This window comes from Phyllobates terribilis, unplaced genomic scaffold (assembly GCF_046119375.1).
Source record: "Phyllobates terribilis strain yellow unplaced genomic scaffold, ASM4611937v1 Scaffold_2__4_contigs__length_985480577, whole genome shotgun sequence".
NCBI classification, from domain to species: domain Eukaryota; kingdom Metazoa; phylum Chordata; class Amphibia; order Anura; family Dendrobatidae; genus Phyllobates; species Phyllobates terribilis.
In genome coordinates, this window is record NW_027362762.1 from 845,335,224 (window position 1) to 845,351,616 (window position 16,393).

General features: G+C 45.6%; 1 protein-coding gene across 1 annotated transcript in view; it reads right to left on the bottom strand.

Moving 5' to 3' along the window:
• Positions 1–2,813: 2,813 nt before the first annotated feature.
• LOC141232795 (Na(+)/citrate cotransporter-like) overlaps positions 2,814–16,393 on the bottom strand; it is a 211,408-nt gene continuing 197,828 nt past the window's right edge. The window contains exons 12-13 of the mRNA XM_073667833.1: positions 6,050–6,187; positions 2,814–4,743 (exon numbers count right to left, since the gene is read on the bottom strand). Coding sequence (XP_073523934.1) covers positions 4,615–4,743; positions 6,050–6,187 — 267 coding nt within the window. The 3' untranslated portion in view covers positions 2,814–4,614. The remainder of the gene's footprint in view (positions 4,744–6,049; positions 6,188–16,393) is intronic.

Sequence of the window (16,393 nt, forward strand, 5' to 3'; positions counted from 1 at the left end):
ATGGTTTACAGCCAATGAAAACACAAAAGTCATTATCTCAGTAAATTAAAATAATTAATAAAAAAACTACTGCAAAGGCTTCCTACACGTTTAAAAAGGTCTGTTTCAGTAGGCTCCACAATCATGGGAAAGACTGCTGACTTGACAGATGTCCAGAAGGCAGTCATTGACACCCTCCACAAGGAGGCTGGCTGTTCAGAGTGCTGTATCCAAGCATATTAATGGAAAGTTGAGTGGAAAGAAAAAGTGTGGTAGGAAATGGTGCACAAGCAACTAGGATAACCGCAGCCTTGAAAGGATTGTTAAGAAAAGGCCATTCAAAAATTTGGGGGACATTCACAAGGAGTGGACTGCTGCTGGAGTCATTGCTTCAAGAGCCACCACACAGACGCATCCAGGACATGGGCTACAAGTGTCGCATTCCTTGTGTCAAGCCACTCATGACCAATAGACAACGCCAGAAGCGTCTTACCTGGGCCAAGGAGACAAAGACCAGGACTGATGCTCAGTGGTCCAAGGTGTTGTTATCAGATGAAAGTAAATTTTGCATTTCATTTGGAAATCAAGGTTCCAGAGTCTGGAGGAAGAGTGGAGAGGCCACAATCCAAGCTGCTTGAGGTCTAGTGTGAAGTTTCCACAATCAGTGATGGTTTGGGGAGCCATGTCATCTGCTGGTGTAGGTCCACTGTGTTTTATCAAGACCAAAGTCAGCGCAGCCGTCTACCAGGAAATTTTAGAGCGCTTCATGCTTCCCTCTGCCGACAAGATTTTTCGAGATGGAAATTTCATTCTCCAGCTGGACTTAGCACCTGTCCACACTGCCAAAAGTACCAATACCTGGTTTAAAAACAACAGTATCACTGTGCTTGATTGGCCAGCAAACTCACCTGACCTTAACCCCATAGAGAATCTATGGGGTATTGTCAAGAGGAAGATGAGAGACACCAGACCCAACAATGCAGACGAGCTGAAGGCTGCTATCAAAGCAACTTGGGCTTCCATAACACCTCAGCAGTGCCACAGGCTGATCGCCTCCATGCCACGCCGCATTGATGCGGTAATTGATGCAAAAGGAGCCCCGACCAAGTATTGAGTGCATTTACTGAACATGCATTTCAGTAGGCCAACATTTCAGATTTAAAAAACATTTTTTAAGCTGTTGTTATAAAGTATTCTAATTTACTGAGATAATGACTTTTGTGTTTTCATTGGCTGTAAGCCATAATAATCAACATTAATAGAAATAAAAACTTGAACTAGATCACTGTGTTTCTAATGACTCTATATAATATATGAGTTTCACTTTTTGTATTGAAGAACTGAAATAAATTACATTTTTGTGGATATTCTAATTTTGTGAGAAGCATTTGTACATTTAACAGATAGCCTAGAACCATTCGGCTAAGTTGACAAGTCCAAGATGATCATCCCCTTCTTTCCGCCCCACTCTCCTTGAGTCACAGGTCTCCGTAGACTGGCGAGTTGGACTAATCACTCGAGCCGTATGGTCCTATGTGTTAATTCTGAAATGCTGCAGCGTTTCAGAGTAAAACATACCTGGCTAAAATCACAGCATCCGTGTCGGATTCATGCTGCATTATTTTGAGAGAAAATTAGGCATCGCGGCATGCTGTTATCAGTGGCGAGGTGGTCGGAATTCCAATACAAATGAATGAGAATTCTGGTCACCTCTCTACAATAGTGACACGCATCAGGGCCTCGCACCCAAAGATATAGATGCAGGTCCTATTGGTGTGACCCGCATCTACCATACATTTTTGGCATATTCTGTGGAAATGTCATAAATGTGTAAGATTGGAATGCCCCTTTAAGTGCCCATACACCTTAAATAGTAGTCATCCGAGCAGCTGTATTTCTTTTGATCCCCCAATATACACACACATCTGGCTTTACAGCGCATTCATGTGTTCTGTTTGAGAAGTATGGACTAAGCCGCTATCAAATATCTGAGCTGATCTTCAAAGGAGCCAAAAGGATTGGGTGTTATAATTCCAGTATTTATTTCATTTAATTTGGAAGTTCACCATACACATTAGATAGTTAAGTCTTGTTGAAAACTCTCAGGTTCTATGTTCTTTTTCTAATTTGTATGGTGGAGACCAGACTAAGATCATGGCCATTTGCACATTATGTAACGCTCGGCAATGCATATCTGCATTTACCATAAAATTATTGCTGGTTAGACATGCACAAAACTACAGTAAAATGATTGCCGTATTTTTCGGACTATAAGACGCACTTTTTTCCTCCAAAATTTTGGAGGAAAGTGGGGGGTGTGTCTTATAGTCTGAATACTATATTATTGTTTGGATGCATGGTGGTGGGTGTGGGAGAGCGGCAGCGGAGGATCAGCGGGGCACAGGAGGCAGCAGCCGCCTACTGCAGCCTAGCTGTGCCCGCTACTAAAAAAATGAATATTCCCTGCTCCCCATGCCCATGGGCATGGAGAGCAATGAATATTCATTTCTCTTAATAGCCAGCACACTGGATCCGCAGCATGGCTCCTGCTGCCGCTCTGCTGTCAGTGTGCCCGCTATTAAAGCTCATGAATATTCGCTACAACCCACTCCCATGGGTAGTTGTAGTGAATATCCATGGTCTTTAATAGCTGGCAGGGTAAAGAAATCCCGGCATTCACGTGTATTCGATCAGTTCATTTATTCCATATGTAGGAAAACTACAACAAGACGTTTCAGCCCCTTACAGGCTTTTTTCAATTTTTTGACAATTGAAAAAAGCCTGTAAGGGGCTGAAACGTCTTGTTGTAGTTTTCCTACATGTGGAATAAATGAACTGATCGAATACACGTGAGTGCCGGGATTTCTTTACTCTGTTTGAAATCTCTCCACGTGCACCACTACTACTAACGAGGACTACGGAGTGCTGACTATTTCTTTGTATTTAATAGCAGGCACACTGACCACAAAGTAGCAGAGTGTGCCGGCTATTGAACAGACTGAATGGTCACTGCTCCCCACGCACAGAGTCCCGGCTTGGGGAGCAGTGACTATTCCAGCACAGCGTCTCACACTGTGTGAGGACTCATGGCAGGAACGCCATGCACCCCCTGCCATGCGCCGCTCAGACAGTGAGAGTGTCGGCAGCAGAGCGGGACAGCGCTGGAGGAGACAGGAGGTGAGTATAATTGTTCATTTTTTTTGTAGGCAGCATGATGGGGGCTCAGAGGGTGCGGTGCATACAAGGATGGGGGCTCAGAGGGTGCCATACATACCAGGATGGGGGCTCAGAGGGTGCCATACATACCAGGATGGGGGCTCAGAGGGTGCCATGCATACCAGGATGGGGGCTCAGAGGGGTGCCATACATACCAGGATGGGGGCTCAGAAGGTGCCATACATACCAGGATGGGGGCTCAGAAGGTGCTATTCATACCAGGATGGGGGCTCAGAAGGTGCCATACATACCAGGATGGGGGCTCAGAGGGTGCCACGCATACCAGGATGGGGGCTCAAGGGGTGCCATGCATACCAGGATGGGGGCTCAAGGGGTGCCATGCATACCAGGATGGGGGATAAAGGGGTGCCATGTATACCAGGATGGGATGGGGGCCAGTTATACCAGGAAGGAGGGACCATGCATACCAAGATGGAGGCTATTAACAGAATTGGGGGACATTACCCCAATACCAGTGTCAGCAGCAGACCCCCTCCCCCATAACAGGGCATCATGACCACATTTTTTGCTTACATTTTTTTTCCTATTTTCCTCCTTTAAAACCTAGGTGCGTCTTATGGTCCGAAAAATACGGTACTTACTATAATAAGCAGCAATCCAACCAATATTCTATTACTCTATGAAAGGCATTCTGACCGTGATGCACTTCCTGTGAAGAACAATATGAGCTTTGGCCAAGTATAAACTTTCTTCAAAAACTTCAACTCATTGGTCATGGCAATTTACTAAGAAATTAACAATATATACATAACTGGAAAGTTGTGGCCCATTAAACTGGGCAGTAAATAATGAATGGAGTTGAACGAAATGGCACTAAATGATCCAGTTGTCTATGCTCCTTCTTTCATAGAATGGGAATTGCCAACATGTAGGAAGACTAAAACTTATGATATTTTCACAAAATGAGCAACAACCTTTAAGTAACTGAAACCTTGTAATGCTGAAAATACTGTAAGATCTCAGAGAGATCCTTCCTAGCAGTACAACAGATTACACAGGATTTAGCTGATTTATTGGTTGCCTATACTGTAACTATATCAGAGAAATCCTAATGATTTCCCTATTAAATCTTACTATTAATCACCAAACAGCAGAAAAAAAATAACTTGTGCAAAATGCGTATTTACAAAAAAGTGTCATTGACTTTCTGATGCTGGAATCAGTCCGTGTAATCTTGGAAGAAACTTCTTTGTGTAGTTAATCTGTCAACATAATATTTTCGTTTTCTTGTTCAGTTGTCTCTACTCTCTTCCCTTGATATTGTAAGGTTCAGAGAATCAATGTTTCTTGCTAATTCATTACCCGCACTGAGGCTATTTAATTCACAAGATTTAACAACAGTGTTCTTCATCATCGTTGTAGCCTTGAGACTGTGATTTCTCTTGAAATTATTTTGCATCATTGCCCGTCTGTACTATTGGCCCACACTGGGAAAGTGTCCAAGTTGAACATGGGACGGCCCCAACTATTGATGGCTATGGTGGTGCACAATATACCAATAATATTCATCACAATGCCTGTTCTCACCTAAAACAGGAGAAATATCATATGAGATTTTGTGGATGGCAGATGTTAGAAATTAGCATTTGCTAAACTGACTCTGCCTTAATTTGATTGGAAAAAAACTTATTTATGTACATTTTAGAAAAGTTCTCCAATGAAGTGTGACCCAACAGAAATGGGGGTGCTTCTTATCTGGAAAGGTTGTGACCTAAACTGTGTAATTAAGCACAGTATTAATGAGCAAATTATTAGCGCAAACTATGCCAACTAATAGGCAGTGTAAACTTAGACTAGGCAGTCTAAGGCTAGGGTCACACAAGCGTATATTTTCTCATCCAAGAGAATCAGGTCAAGAGGATCAGAGTTTGATCATAGTGTGATCTGATTCTCTCAGATGAGGAGAAGATGGTGAAAAAAATGTCTCTATCTTCTCCATCTTGTGGAAATCAGTCTGCACTCCGATGTCATCCGAGTGCAGTCTGATGTTTTTCACAGGCTCGTTGACCTGCAGTGCAATATGAATATCAGATCAAACTCCGACATGTTGCAATTTTTTCCCCAGACTGGCTCTGTCCGAGGAAAAAAATCAGACATGTGCACTGCCCCATAGAACAACATTGGTCTGACAGTGATCCAATGTTCGGATCGAACTCGGCCTGAAAATATGCTCATGTGCACGAGCTCTTAAGATTCTCCAGATTTATTAAACACTGCGATAAATTTGGTGCCTAGACTGTGTAGCCTAAATTATTACTTTCTAAAAGTTTTTAGTAAATCCTTCCCCTACTGCACTTAGTATATAAAATGACTTCTGGTGTTCCCAGAATATGGTGTTATAGCAGATAATTAGTGTATAATCATGGGTATACTAATATCTGGGAACAAGTATAAAATTTTCATGGTGGATGCTTTTTAACCCTTTATAAATGAGTGCTGTTTTTGTATGGTAAAAAAAAAGTGCACACTCCCAATTCGGAGCAGACTCAGGAAAAAAAGACAACAGCTGAATTGCAGGTTTGTTTTTCAATCCCATCCCACTTGGAATTTTTTCCCCCCAATTTTTCGGACATTATATTGTAAAATGAATGATGCCGTTCTAGACTACAACTCATCCTGCAAAAAAGCAAGCTCTGAAATAACTATGGCGAAGGAGAAATAAAAAATCCATGGCTTCTAGAGGACAAGGGACAAAAGGAAAGTGCAAAAATGGTCTTATCTCTAAGGGATTACATTTAAAGACCACACAGTTTTCCTAAAAGTTGCTGACTTCTTTGTTCAACCATCCTCACAAGTGCGCCGTTATTCCCAAAACAATTGTCAAGATAGTTACCATATCCGATACATGAAGATGTCCGTATGAGAAGACAATTGCATTTGGTGGTGTGGCCACAGGTAACATGAAAGCAAAGGAAGTGCTGAGAGTGCAAGGGATCATAATGTACAATGGGTTTACCATGATTGATTTAGCCTGAAATAAGAAAATGATGGAAAAAGTGAATATTAAGGAAATCTTATAGGATGAGCATTGGATAGAATGAGGCAGCTCTGGTTATCAGACGTTCATTGTGGATCTACATACTAGAATCCGCAGGTCCCAGCTATTATTCGAGGGAGAAGTTCATTGAGGCTACTGCTGGGAAATATAGAATTACCTTGTATCTATTCAAGTAAATGGATGACTGTGTAATGTATAGTTATAGAGTCCATCAGAGCAGCTTTCCAATATGGCTTCGTGATGTGATGAGGACCATACTCTGATTGTAAACTACCAACAACTATTGGCAATGGACCATATGTAACATTCACACATACAGTACAGACCAAAAGTTTGGACACACCTTCTCATTTAAAGATTTTTCTGTATTTTCATGACTATGAAATTTGTACATTCACACTGAAGGCATCAAAACTATGAATTAACACATGTGGAATTATATACTTAACAAAAAAGTGTGAAACAGCTGAAAATATGTCTTATATTCTAGGTTCTTCAAAGTAGCCACCTTTTGCTTTGATGACTGCTTTGCACACTCTTGGCATTCTCTTGATGAGCTTCAAGAGGTAGTCACCGGAAATGGTTTTCACTTCACAGGTTGTGCCCTGTCAGGTTTTATAAGTGGGATTTCTTGCCTTATAAATAGGGCTGGTACCATCAGTTGTCTTGTGCAGAAGTCTGGTGGATACACAGCTGATAGTCCTACTGAATAGACTGTTAGAATTTGTATTAAGGCAAGAAAAAAGCAAATAAGTAAAGAAAAACGAGTGGCCATCATTACTTTAAGAAATGAAGGTCAGTCAGTGCAAAAAATTGGGAAAACTTTGAAAGTGTCCCCAAGTGCAGTTGAAAAAACCATCAAGCGCTACAAAGAAACTGTCTCACATGAGGACCGCCCCAGGAAAGGAAGACCAAGAGTCACCTCTGCTTCTGAGGATAAGTTTATCCGAGTCACCAGCCTCAGAAATCGCAGGTTAACAGTAGATCAGATTAGAGACCAGGTCAATGCCACACAGAATTCTAGCAGCAGAGACATCTCTTCAACAACTGTTAAGAGGAGACTTTGTGCAGCAGGCCTTCATGGTAAAATAGCTGCTAGGAAACCAGTGCTAAGGACAGGCAACAAAGAGAAGAGACTTGTATGGGCTAAAGAACACAAGGAATGGACATTAGACCAGTGGAAATCTGTGCTTTGGTCTGATGAGTCCAAATTTGAGATCTTTGGTTCCAACCACCGTGTCTTTGTGCAACGCAGAAAAGGTGAACGGATGGACTCTACATGCCTGGTTCCCAGCATGAAGCATGGAGGAGGAGGTGTGATGGTGTGGGGATGCTTTACTGGTGACACTGTTGGGGATTTATTCAAAATTGAAGGCATACTGAACCAGCATGGCTACCACAGCATCTTTCAGCGGCATGTTATTCCATCCAGTTTGCATTTAGTTGGACTATCATTTATTTTTCAACAGGACAATGACCCCAAACACACCTCCAGGCTGTATAAGGGCTATTTGACCAAGAGGGGGAGTGATGGGGTGCTACTAGTGTTGAGCGAGCACTAAAATGCTCGGGTGCTCGAAGCTCGGGCCGAGCTCGCCGTGATACTCGGGTGCTCGACCCGAGCAACGAGCCCAATGTTAGTCTATGGGAGACTCGAGCATTTTTGCGGTGGCACCCCCGGCAGTCTTTTAAAAGCCTAAGAAGTGCCCAAAACGATAGTGACAGTGCTCAAATGACATGGGGACAGCATGGGGATCGCCCCAGGAAGCATTTCTGACCCCTAGGTCACTGCTGTCAACAACGTGGTCAGAGGTATTAAGCCACTTTTACAGGCTCACAATAAAACGAAAGTGAAACTTTTTTCCTGTGAAATATGTTAAGGAACATCCTTTCCAGGGAAAAGACTTGTGTATAAGTTAAAATAAATGACTAAAAACAAAAATACTCCTCCACACCTTTGGCTATGTTCACAAGTAGCATTTTTTATGCGTTTTTGCACTTTTGTATTGCTTTCAACTATGACAAATGCATTCACCGGGAAATGTCATTTTAACATTTTACAACCTTATCTGGCCATGTGCTGTGTGACACATGCATAAAGTGCTGAAAAGACATGGGAACAGCATGGGGAAGACCCCTGGAAGCATCTCTGACTCCCAGGTCACTGTCTAAAAGTGTGCCCATCATAAGTGATCCTTGCCGCATCAGAAGATGCAGACTTGCAACTATCCCCATGCAAGTTCTAGTCCCAGGGCAGTGTTCAATTGTACCTCCCCCATTCCTTGCAATACAAGCGCAAGTATGCAGCCTGCCACCCACCCACCCCCAGGCGGCAATACCATACTGCTTGCTTGCTTGCACTTTAAATTGGGCCTTTTAGGCATGTGGAGGCGGAATCTGGCCACCACGCCATGGCTGTGTCGGCGGCCTGGTGTCCATACTCAATCCCCAGCCACCCCTATTTGTACCGGTAACCTTTCCCACACTTTTCTTAGCCTGGCCTGCTTTAGGGCAGCATTGGCCGAGCCCACCGGACTATCAGACTCCTCCGGTGGGCCCTGGCTTCTCCATCAGGGGAGTTGAGAGTGCCAAGGTGAGGAGCATGATGAGGATGATAGAAGTTAGCATCTGCTTTGTTTTGTTGTAATGCAAGCGCATGTATGTAGTAGCGGCTAGGCCTCAGGAGGTCAGCGTTTTGGCGCATATCCTACCTCCTCCGAGGATTGCTGGATGTTTTCCTGCTACTATCCAAGTTCTATGACTCCTGTTAAAACAAAGCTTCAGGTGATAAATGATGGATGAGGTAGTGGCAAAGGAGAAAGAGCAGGAGGAACAGGTACCATTCACATCAATATCAGGCCAGTCACCCAGATATGTCTTGTAGGATATGTTTCTGTAACAAAAGGAGCGGTTCGGCTACACAGTTATAGGGCATACAGTGAGTGCAATGCCTACCAAAAATTTCGAGGCACTCCAATGCACCTTGGAAATGACATGGAGGTCAGAGGGCGTTAACTAAACCTTTTTTTCCATTTATAGCAACTGGGTCTCCTGTGCACTGTTGGCCTAAGCAGTGAATGGAATGCTTTCCAAAAATTATGAGGTACTGCAATGCCCCTTACAAGAGCTATGTGTGGCACCCCAGGGGTCTGGTCACCACAGTAATAGAGATTACGTCGGAGAGCAAGTAGGAGGTTTCCTGGTCAGGATCCCTTAAACATGCAACATCCTCCTGCCCCAGTCCTGGGAGGGGAGAATTCTGCCCTTATAAACTGGATCTGGGGTGGGGTTGAGTGAGTCAGAGAACAGAGAACAGTCAGAGTCAGAGTGAGAGCAAGGGAAAGTAACAGCAAGGAGCTCTGTAGGAGCTAGGAGCTAAAGACGAGGGGCTGGAAGCTGAGCAGAGCTCGCCCTGGCAGAAGACAATAGGAACCGGACACAGGAGTCCGAAGCTGTGAGGACTTATATATCCAGCAGCAGAAACCAGCCGGCAGGGGATTTCAGGTCCTCTGGCCATAGAAGCCCGGAGGCTCAGTCACAAGCAAGGGACCAGCACCGCCGTCGTGGAGCGGAGGCTAACAGAAGGCCCCAAGTCACCAGCCATACGGGTGAGCACTACACGGTACACTAAGGGACGTGGGCTACTTCTACCCGCTTACAGCAAGGTAGCCAGGAAGAGTGCAGACAGATGGGGAGGCCTACAACTCCACCTGGCCAGGGGAACTCCTGCTTGCTCACAGACTGACCAGGCATCTTATGCTAGCCAGTACTCCCGGGAAGGTCTACCTTATAATCATCAGTAAAGACCCTGAACTGTACTGCAATGACTCTGAGTCATTCCTGCTGCGCTCGTGCACCATCACCCCCATCATCCACACTCACTGCCCTGAGGCTATACTCCTCCCGAGGGGAGTTATCCCATTTTATGCTGCGCACACAACACCAGCCTCAGCGGTCTGCCTCGCAGCGTTGGTACTCCCTGACCGCAATCCACGGGTGGCGCAGTCGGACAATTAACCTCAAAACCTAAGAAAGATTGCCACTGGTTAGACCAGCCTGAGCCACGGGACCGGGTCACCGCCACGGAGACTACAGACCCCAGAGACCCGGCACCGGGTATCCCACACACGTGTACACACGGCCCAGGGGGCGCGTCACATGCAGTACAGCATATTACAAACATAAGTCCCATTATTGGGGAGTGGGTGTCCCATAGTATTTGCTTATGCCTTGCAAGCAAAAGCTGCCAAAAATTAGGACGGAGCAACTTGCAATGCCCCTTACAAGAGCCATGCAGTACAGCATATTACAAACATAAGTCCCATTATTGGGGAGTGGGTGTCCCATAGTATTTGCTTATGCTTTCCCAGCAAAAGCTGCCAAAAATTAGGATGGAGCAACTTGCAATGCCCCTTACAAGAGCCATGCAGTACAGCATATTACAAACATAAGTCCCATTATTGGGGAGTGGGTCTCCCATAGTATTTGCTTATGCTTTCCCAGCAAAAGCTGCCAAAAATTAGGACGGAGCAACTTGCAATGCCCCTTACAAGAGCCATGCAGTACAGCATATTACAAACATAAGTCCCATTATTGGGGAGTGGGTGTCCCATGGTATTTGCTTATGCTTTCCCAGCAAAAGCTGCCAAAAATTAGGACGGAGCAACTTGCAATGCCCCTTACAAGAGCCATGCAGTACAGCATATTACAAACATAAGTCCCATTATTGGGGAGTGGGTGTCCCATAGTATTTGCTTATGCTTTCCCAGCAAAAGCTGCCAAAAATTAGGACGGAGCAACTTGCAATGCCCCTTACAAGAGCCATGCAGTACAGCATATTACAAACATAAGTCCCATTATTGGGGAGTGGGTCTCCCATAGTATTTGCTTATGCTTTCCCAGCAAAAGCTGCCAAAAATTAGGACGGAGCAACTTGCAACGCCCCTTACAAGAGCCATGCAGTACAGCATATTACAAACATAAGTCCCATTATTGGGGAGTGGGTGTCCCATGGTATTTGCTTATGCTTTCCCAGCAAAAGCTGCCAGAAATTAGGACGAGCAACTTGCAATGCCCCTTACAAGAGCCATGCAGTACAGCATATTACAAACATAAGTCCCACTATTGGGGAGTGGGTGTCCCATGGTATTTGCTTATGCTTTCCCAGCAAAAGCTGCCAAAAATTAGGACGGAGGAACTTGCAATGCTGGCACCCTGGTGGTAGAGTGGTGGTGGAGGCTGAGGACAAGGAGAAGAAGATTAAACAGCCGAAACGAGGAAGCGTATACCCATGTGTGGGTGTGAAGCGGTGCATGTGAATACACCTCCCGAAATAACACAGTGGATTTGACTTTATGTTACTCTGCTGTCATTTGGTGGTGATGAGAAGTCTGGCCCAATCCAACCCTTGTTCATTTTGATAAGGGTCAGCTTGTCAGCATTGTCAGTTGACAGGCGAGTGCGCTTATCAGTTATAATTCCCCCAGCGGCACTAAAAACACGCTCCGATAACACGCTAGTGGCAGGGCAGGCCAGGACCTCCAAGGCGTACAGAGCGAGTTCATTCCAAGTGTCCAGCTTGCATACCCAATAATTAAAAGGCACAGAGGAATCACAGAGGACACTGGTACGATCGGCAAGGTACTCCCTCACCATCTTTTGAAACTTTCCACTCCTTTTGAGATTACCCCGCGCCTCAGGGCCTGTAAGCTGGGCGGGTGTCAGAAAACTGTCCCAGAACGTTGACAGTGTTCCCCTGCCTCTGCTGGATTGGAGTTGCATCTCTCTCGCCTGTACGCCTTGGTTGGGCAACGAACTGTGACCTCTGCCGCTAGCGTGTTCAGATGGGAATTTTTTTAAGAGTTCTGCAGCAAGGGCCTTCTGGTATTGCCCCATTTTTGTAGACCTCTCCACCTCAGGAATAAGAGAGTGAAAGTTCTCCTTGTAGCGGGGGTCTACAAGTGTCACCAACCAGTAATGACTGTCACCCAACATTTTGACAACGCGAGGGTCACGGTTAAGGCAGCGTAACATAAAGTCAGCCATGCATGCCAGACTGGTAACGGGCAAGATTTCCGTGTCCTCACCAAGATGACGACTGACCATGCTCTCCTCCTCCTCCTCTTCCTCCTCCCCCCTGTCTTCAGGCCACCCACGCTGAACCGACGGTATGACACTTGTACAGGTACTACCGTCTACAACGCATGATAGCAGCTCCTGTTCTTCCTCCTCCTCCTCCTCCTCCTCTCCCTCATTGTCCCCCAATGCACGTTGGGATGAGATGAGGCTGGGCTGTGTGTAATCGCCCGCTACGGCTTCTTGATCCATCTCATCATACTCTGGCTGCAATGCCTCCTCTTTAATTCTCTGCAGAGAGCGTTGCAAAAGACAGACAAGTGGTGGGATGCTGACACTAATGATGGCGTTATCGCCACTCACCATCTTGGTGGCCTCCTCAAAGTTTGTCAGGATGGTACATATGTCAGACATCCAGGTCCACTCCTGAGGTCTTATGTGTGGAGTCTGACCTGAATATCGACGGCCTTGTTGCAGCTGGTACTCCACAACTGCTCTCTTCTGCTCACAAATCCTTTGCAACATGTGGAGGGTAGAGTTCCAACATGTGGGGACATCACACACCAGTTGGTGTGCCGGAAGCTGCAAACGCTGCTGCAACACAGCAAGGGCGGCGGAAGCTGTAGCCGACTTGCGAAAATGAGCTGACAGGCGGCGTACTTTCACGAGCAGATCTAGCAACTCGGGGTACGATTTAAGAAACCGCTGAACCACGAGGCTAAGCACATGAGCCAGGCATGGTACGTGTGTGATCTCACCTCGCCTCAGAGCCGCCACCAGGTTACGGCCATAGTCACACACGACCATGCCGGGATGTAGGTTCAGCGGTCTCAGCCACAGATCTGCCTGCTCTTTCACAGCTGTCCACAACTCACAAGCAGTGTGAGGTTTATCACCTAAGCTTATGAGTTTCAGCACAGCCTGTTGCCGCTTGGCGGAGGCAGTACTGCAATGCTTCCAGCTTGTAACTGATGTGGTGATATCTGAGATGGAGGCTGAACATGAGGAGGAGGAGGATGCGCAGGAGCTGTACACTGTGGGGGCAACTCTGACTGACATAGGGCCCGCAATCCTCGGTGTGGGGAGGATGTGTTCCGTCCCAAGGTCCGACTGGGTCCTGGCTTCCACTATGTTTACCCAGTGTGCCGTCAGAGAGATGTACCGTCCCTGGCCACAAACACTTGTCCACGTGTCCGTTGTCAGGTGGGCTCTCCCAGTAACTGCGTTGTTGAGGGCACGGCAGATGCTTTGGGACACGTGCTTGAGTAGTGCGAGGATGGCACACCGGGCAAAATAGTGTCGGCTGGGGACCGAGTACCGAGGGACGGCCACCGCCATAAGATTGCGGAAGGATTCCGTCTCCACCAGCCTAAAAGGCAGCATTTCCAATGCAAGCAGTCGTGAAATGTGCGAATTTAGGACTGTGGCCTGTGGGGCGTTAGCTGCGAATTTCCGCTTTCGTTCAAAGGTCTGGGATATGGACAATTGAACGCTGCGGTGGGACATGGACGTGGACGTTGATGCTGTTTCTTTAGAAACTGCCATAACAAGTGAAGACTGAGAGGAGGGGGCATCTTTACATGCAGTATGGACAGGGGATTGCCTTGCACACACAACAGGGGGTTCTATTGCACGCACAACAGTGGAAGAAGCAGTGGTGACACCCGCTGACACTGTTCGTGGACCCTGGGTTTCGCCCCACAAAGTCGGGTGCTTTGCTGCCATGTGCCTGATCATGCTGGTGGTGGTCAGGCTGGTAGTTTTGTCACCCCTGCTGATGCTGGCATGGCAGGTGGAACATATGGCCTTTTTGGGGTTATCAGCAGAGTCTTTAAAAAAATTCCAGACTCTGGAAGACCTACCGCTTGTACTGGCAACGTCCCTCGTGTTGGTGTTACGGGGAACGGTTGCCTGCCTTCTGTCTGCGGCCACCACACTGCTTATTCCTGCCTGTTGGGGTACTCTGCCTCCCTCCCCCTGTGTGCTGCTGGCCTCACTCTGCATGTCCTCCTTCCACGTTGGGTCAGTTACTAGATCATCCACCACCTCCTCCTCTTCCACTTGCGCACCACGATCCTTCTCCTCACTTCCTGGCAATTGTGTCTCGTCATCGTCCACCTCTTGTGACAGATTGCCAACGTCGACTTCCTGTGGCCGTGGCTGTTCAAATATTTGGGGATCGCAACATGGGATCTCCTCTTCCACCACTTCAAGCGTATCAGGCGAGGGGCCCAAATATGGAAATGGACCAGTGAACAGCTCTTCAGAGTGTCCAAGTGTGGGATCACTTGCTGTCTGATGACACTCGGCATGGTGGGAGGAAGGAGCATCAGGGTGAGGAGGAGTATGCGGTCGAGACTCACGGCTACTAAGAGTTGACCGTGTGGAAGACAGACCGGAGGTGGTGGTGCCCAGGTAACTGGAAGTATTGTCTGCTATCCAATTATTATACCACACTTTTTTAAATAGAGATATTTGCGGCTGAACAGTGAGCGACACACTCAAACTGCTTTTTTTTTTAGATACCAAAGGCCCAAAACTGGATAGTACAGCGATTTGACCCGTGGAACTGCGAAACCACACTGGGATGTCGGGCCTACACAAGACTATTTTCAACAGATATATTTTTGTGTCACAACAGTCAGGAGACACTACTGTTTTTCTTTACGGAAAAAACTACCAAAACCTGAATAATAGAGATTTTTTACCGTGGAACAGCAAAACCACAGTTATAATTTACTGGTGTATACCAGGCTTTTTAAAATATATATATATTTGCGGCTGAACAGTGAGCGACACACTCAAACTGTTTTCTTTAGATACAAATGGCCCAAAAGTGGATAATACAGAGGTTTGTACCGTGGAACTGCAAAACCACACTTGTATTTCTCGGGCCTACACCAGACTATTTTCAACAGATATATTTGTGTCTGAAAAATCAGGGAGACACTATTTTTTTTTTTTTTTACAGCAAAAAATGCAAAAAGCAGGATAATAGAGATTTTTTACCGTGGAACAGCAAAAGCACACTTCTGTCTCTCTGGCCTACACTAGACTAATTTCAACAGATATATTTGTGTCTGAAAAATCAGGGAGACACTATAATTATTTTTATACAGCAAAAAATGCCAAAAACAGGATAATAGAGATGTTTTACCGTGGAACATCAAAACCACAGTAATAATTTACTGGTGTATACCAGGCTTTTTAAAATATATACAGTACAGACCAAAAGTTTGGACACACCTTCTCATTTAAAGATTTTTCTGTATTTTCATGACTATGAAAATTGTACATTCACACTGAAGGCATCAAAACTATGAATTAACACCTGTGGAATTATATACTCAACAAAAAAGTGTGAAACAACTGAAAATATGTCTTATACTCTAGGTTCTTCAAAATAGCCACCTTTTGCTTTGATGACTGCTTTGCACACTCTTGGCATTCTCTTGATGAGCTTCAAGAGATAGTCACCGGAAATGGTTTTCACTTCACAGGTGTGCCCTGTCAGGTTTAATAAGTGGGATTTCTTGCTTTATACATGGGTTTGGGACCATCAGTTGCAGTAGTCAGGTGGATACACAGCTGATAGTCCTACTGAATAGACTGTTAGAATTTGTATTATGGCAAGAAAAAAGCAGCTAAGTAAAGAAAAACGAGTGGCCATCATTACTTTAAGAAATGAAGGTCAGTCAGTCCGAAAAATTGGGAAAACTTTGAAAGTGTCCCCAAGTGCAGTTGCAAAAACGATCAAGCGCTACAAAGAAACTGGCTCACATGAGGACCGCCCCAGGAAAGGAAGACCAAGAGTCACCTCTGTTTATGAGGATAAATTTGTCCGAGTCACCAGCCTCAGAAATCGCAGGTTAACAGCAGCTCAGATTAGAGACCAGGTCAATGCCACACAGAGTTCTAGCAGCAGACACATCTCTTCAACAACTGTTAAGAGGAGACTTTGTGCAGCAGGCCTTCATGGCAAAATAGCTGCTAGGAAACCACTGCTAAGGACAGGCAACAAGCAGAAGAGACTTGTTTGGGCTAAGAACACAAGGAATGGACATTAGACCAGTGGAAATCTGTGCTTTGGTCTGATGAGTCAAA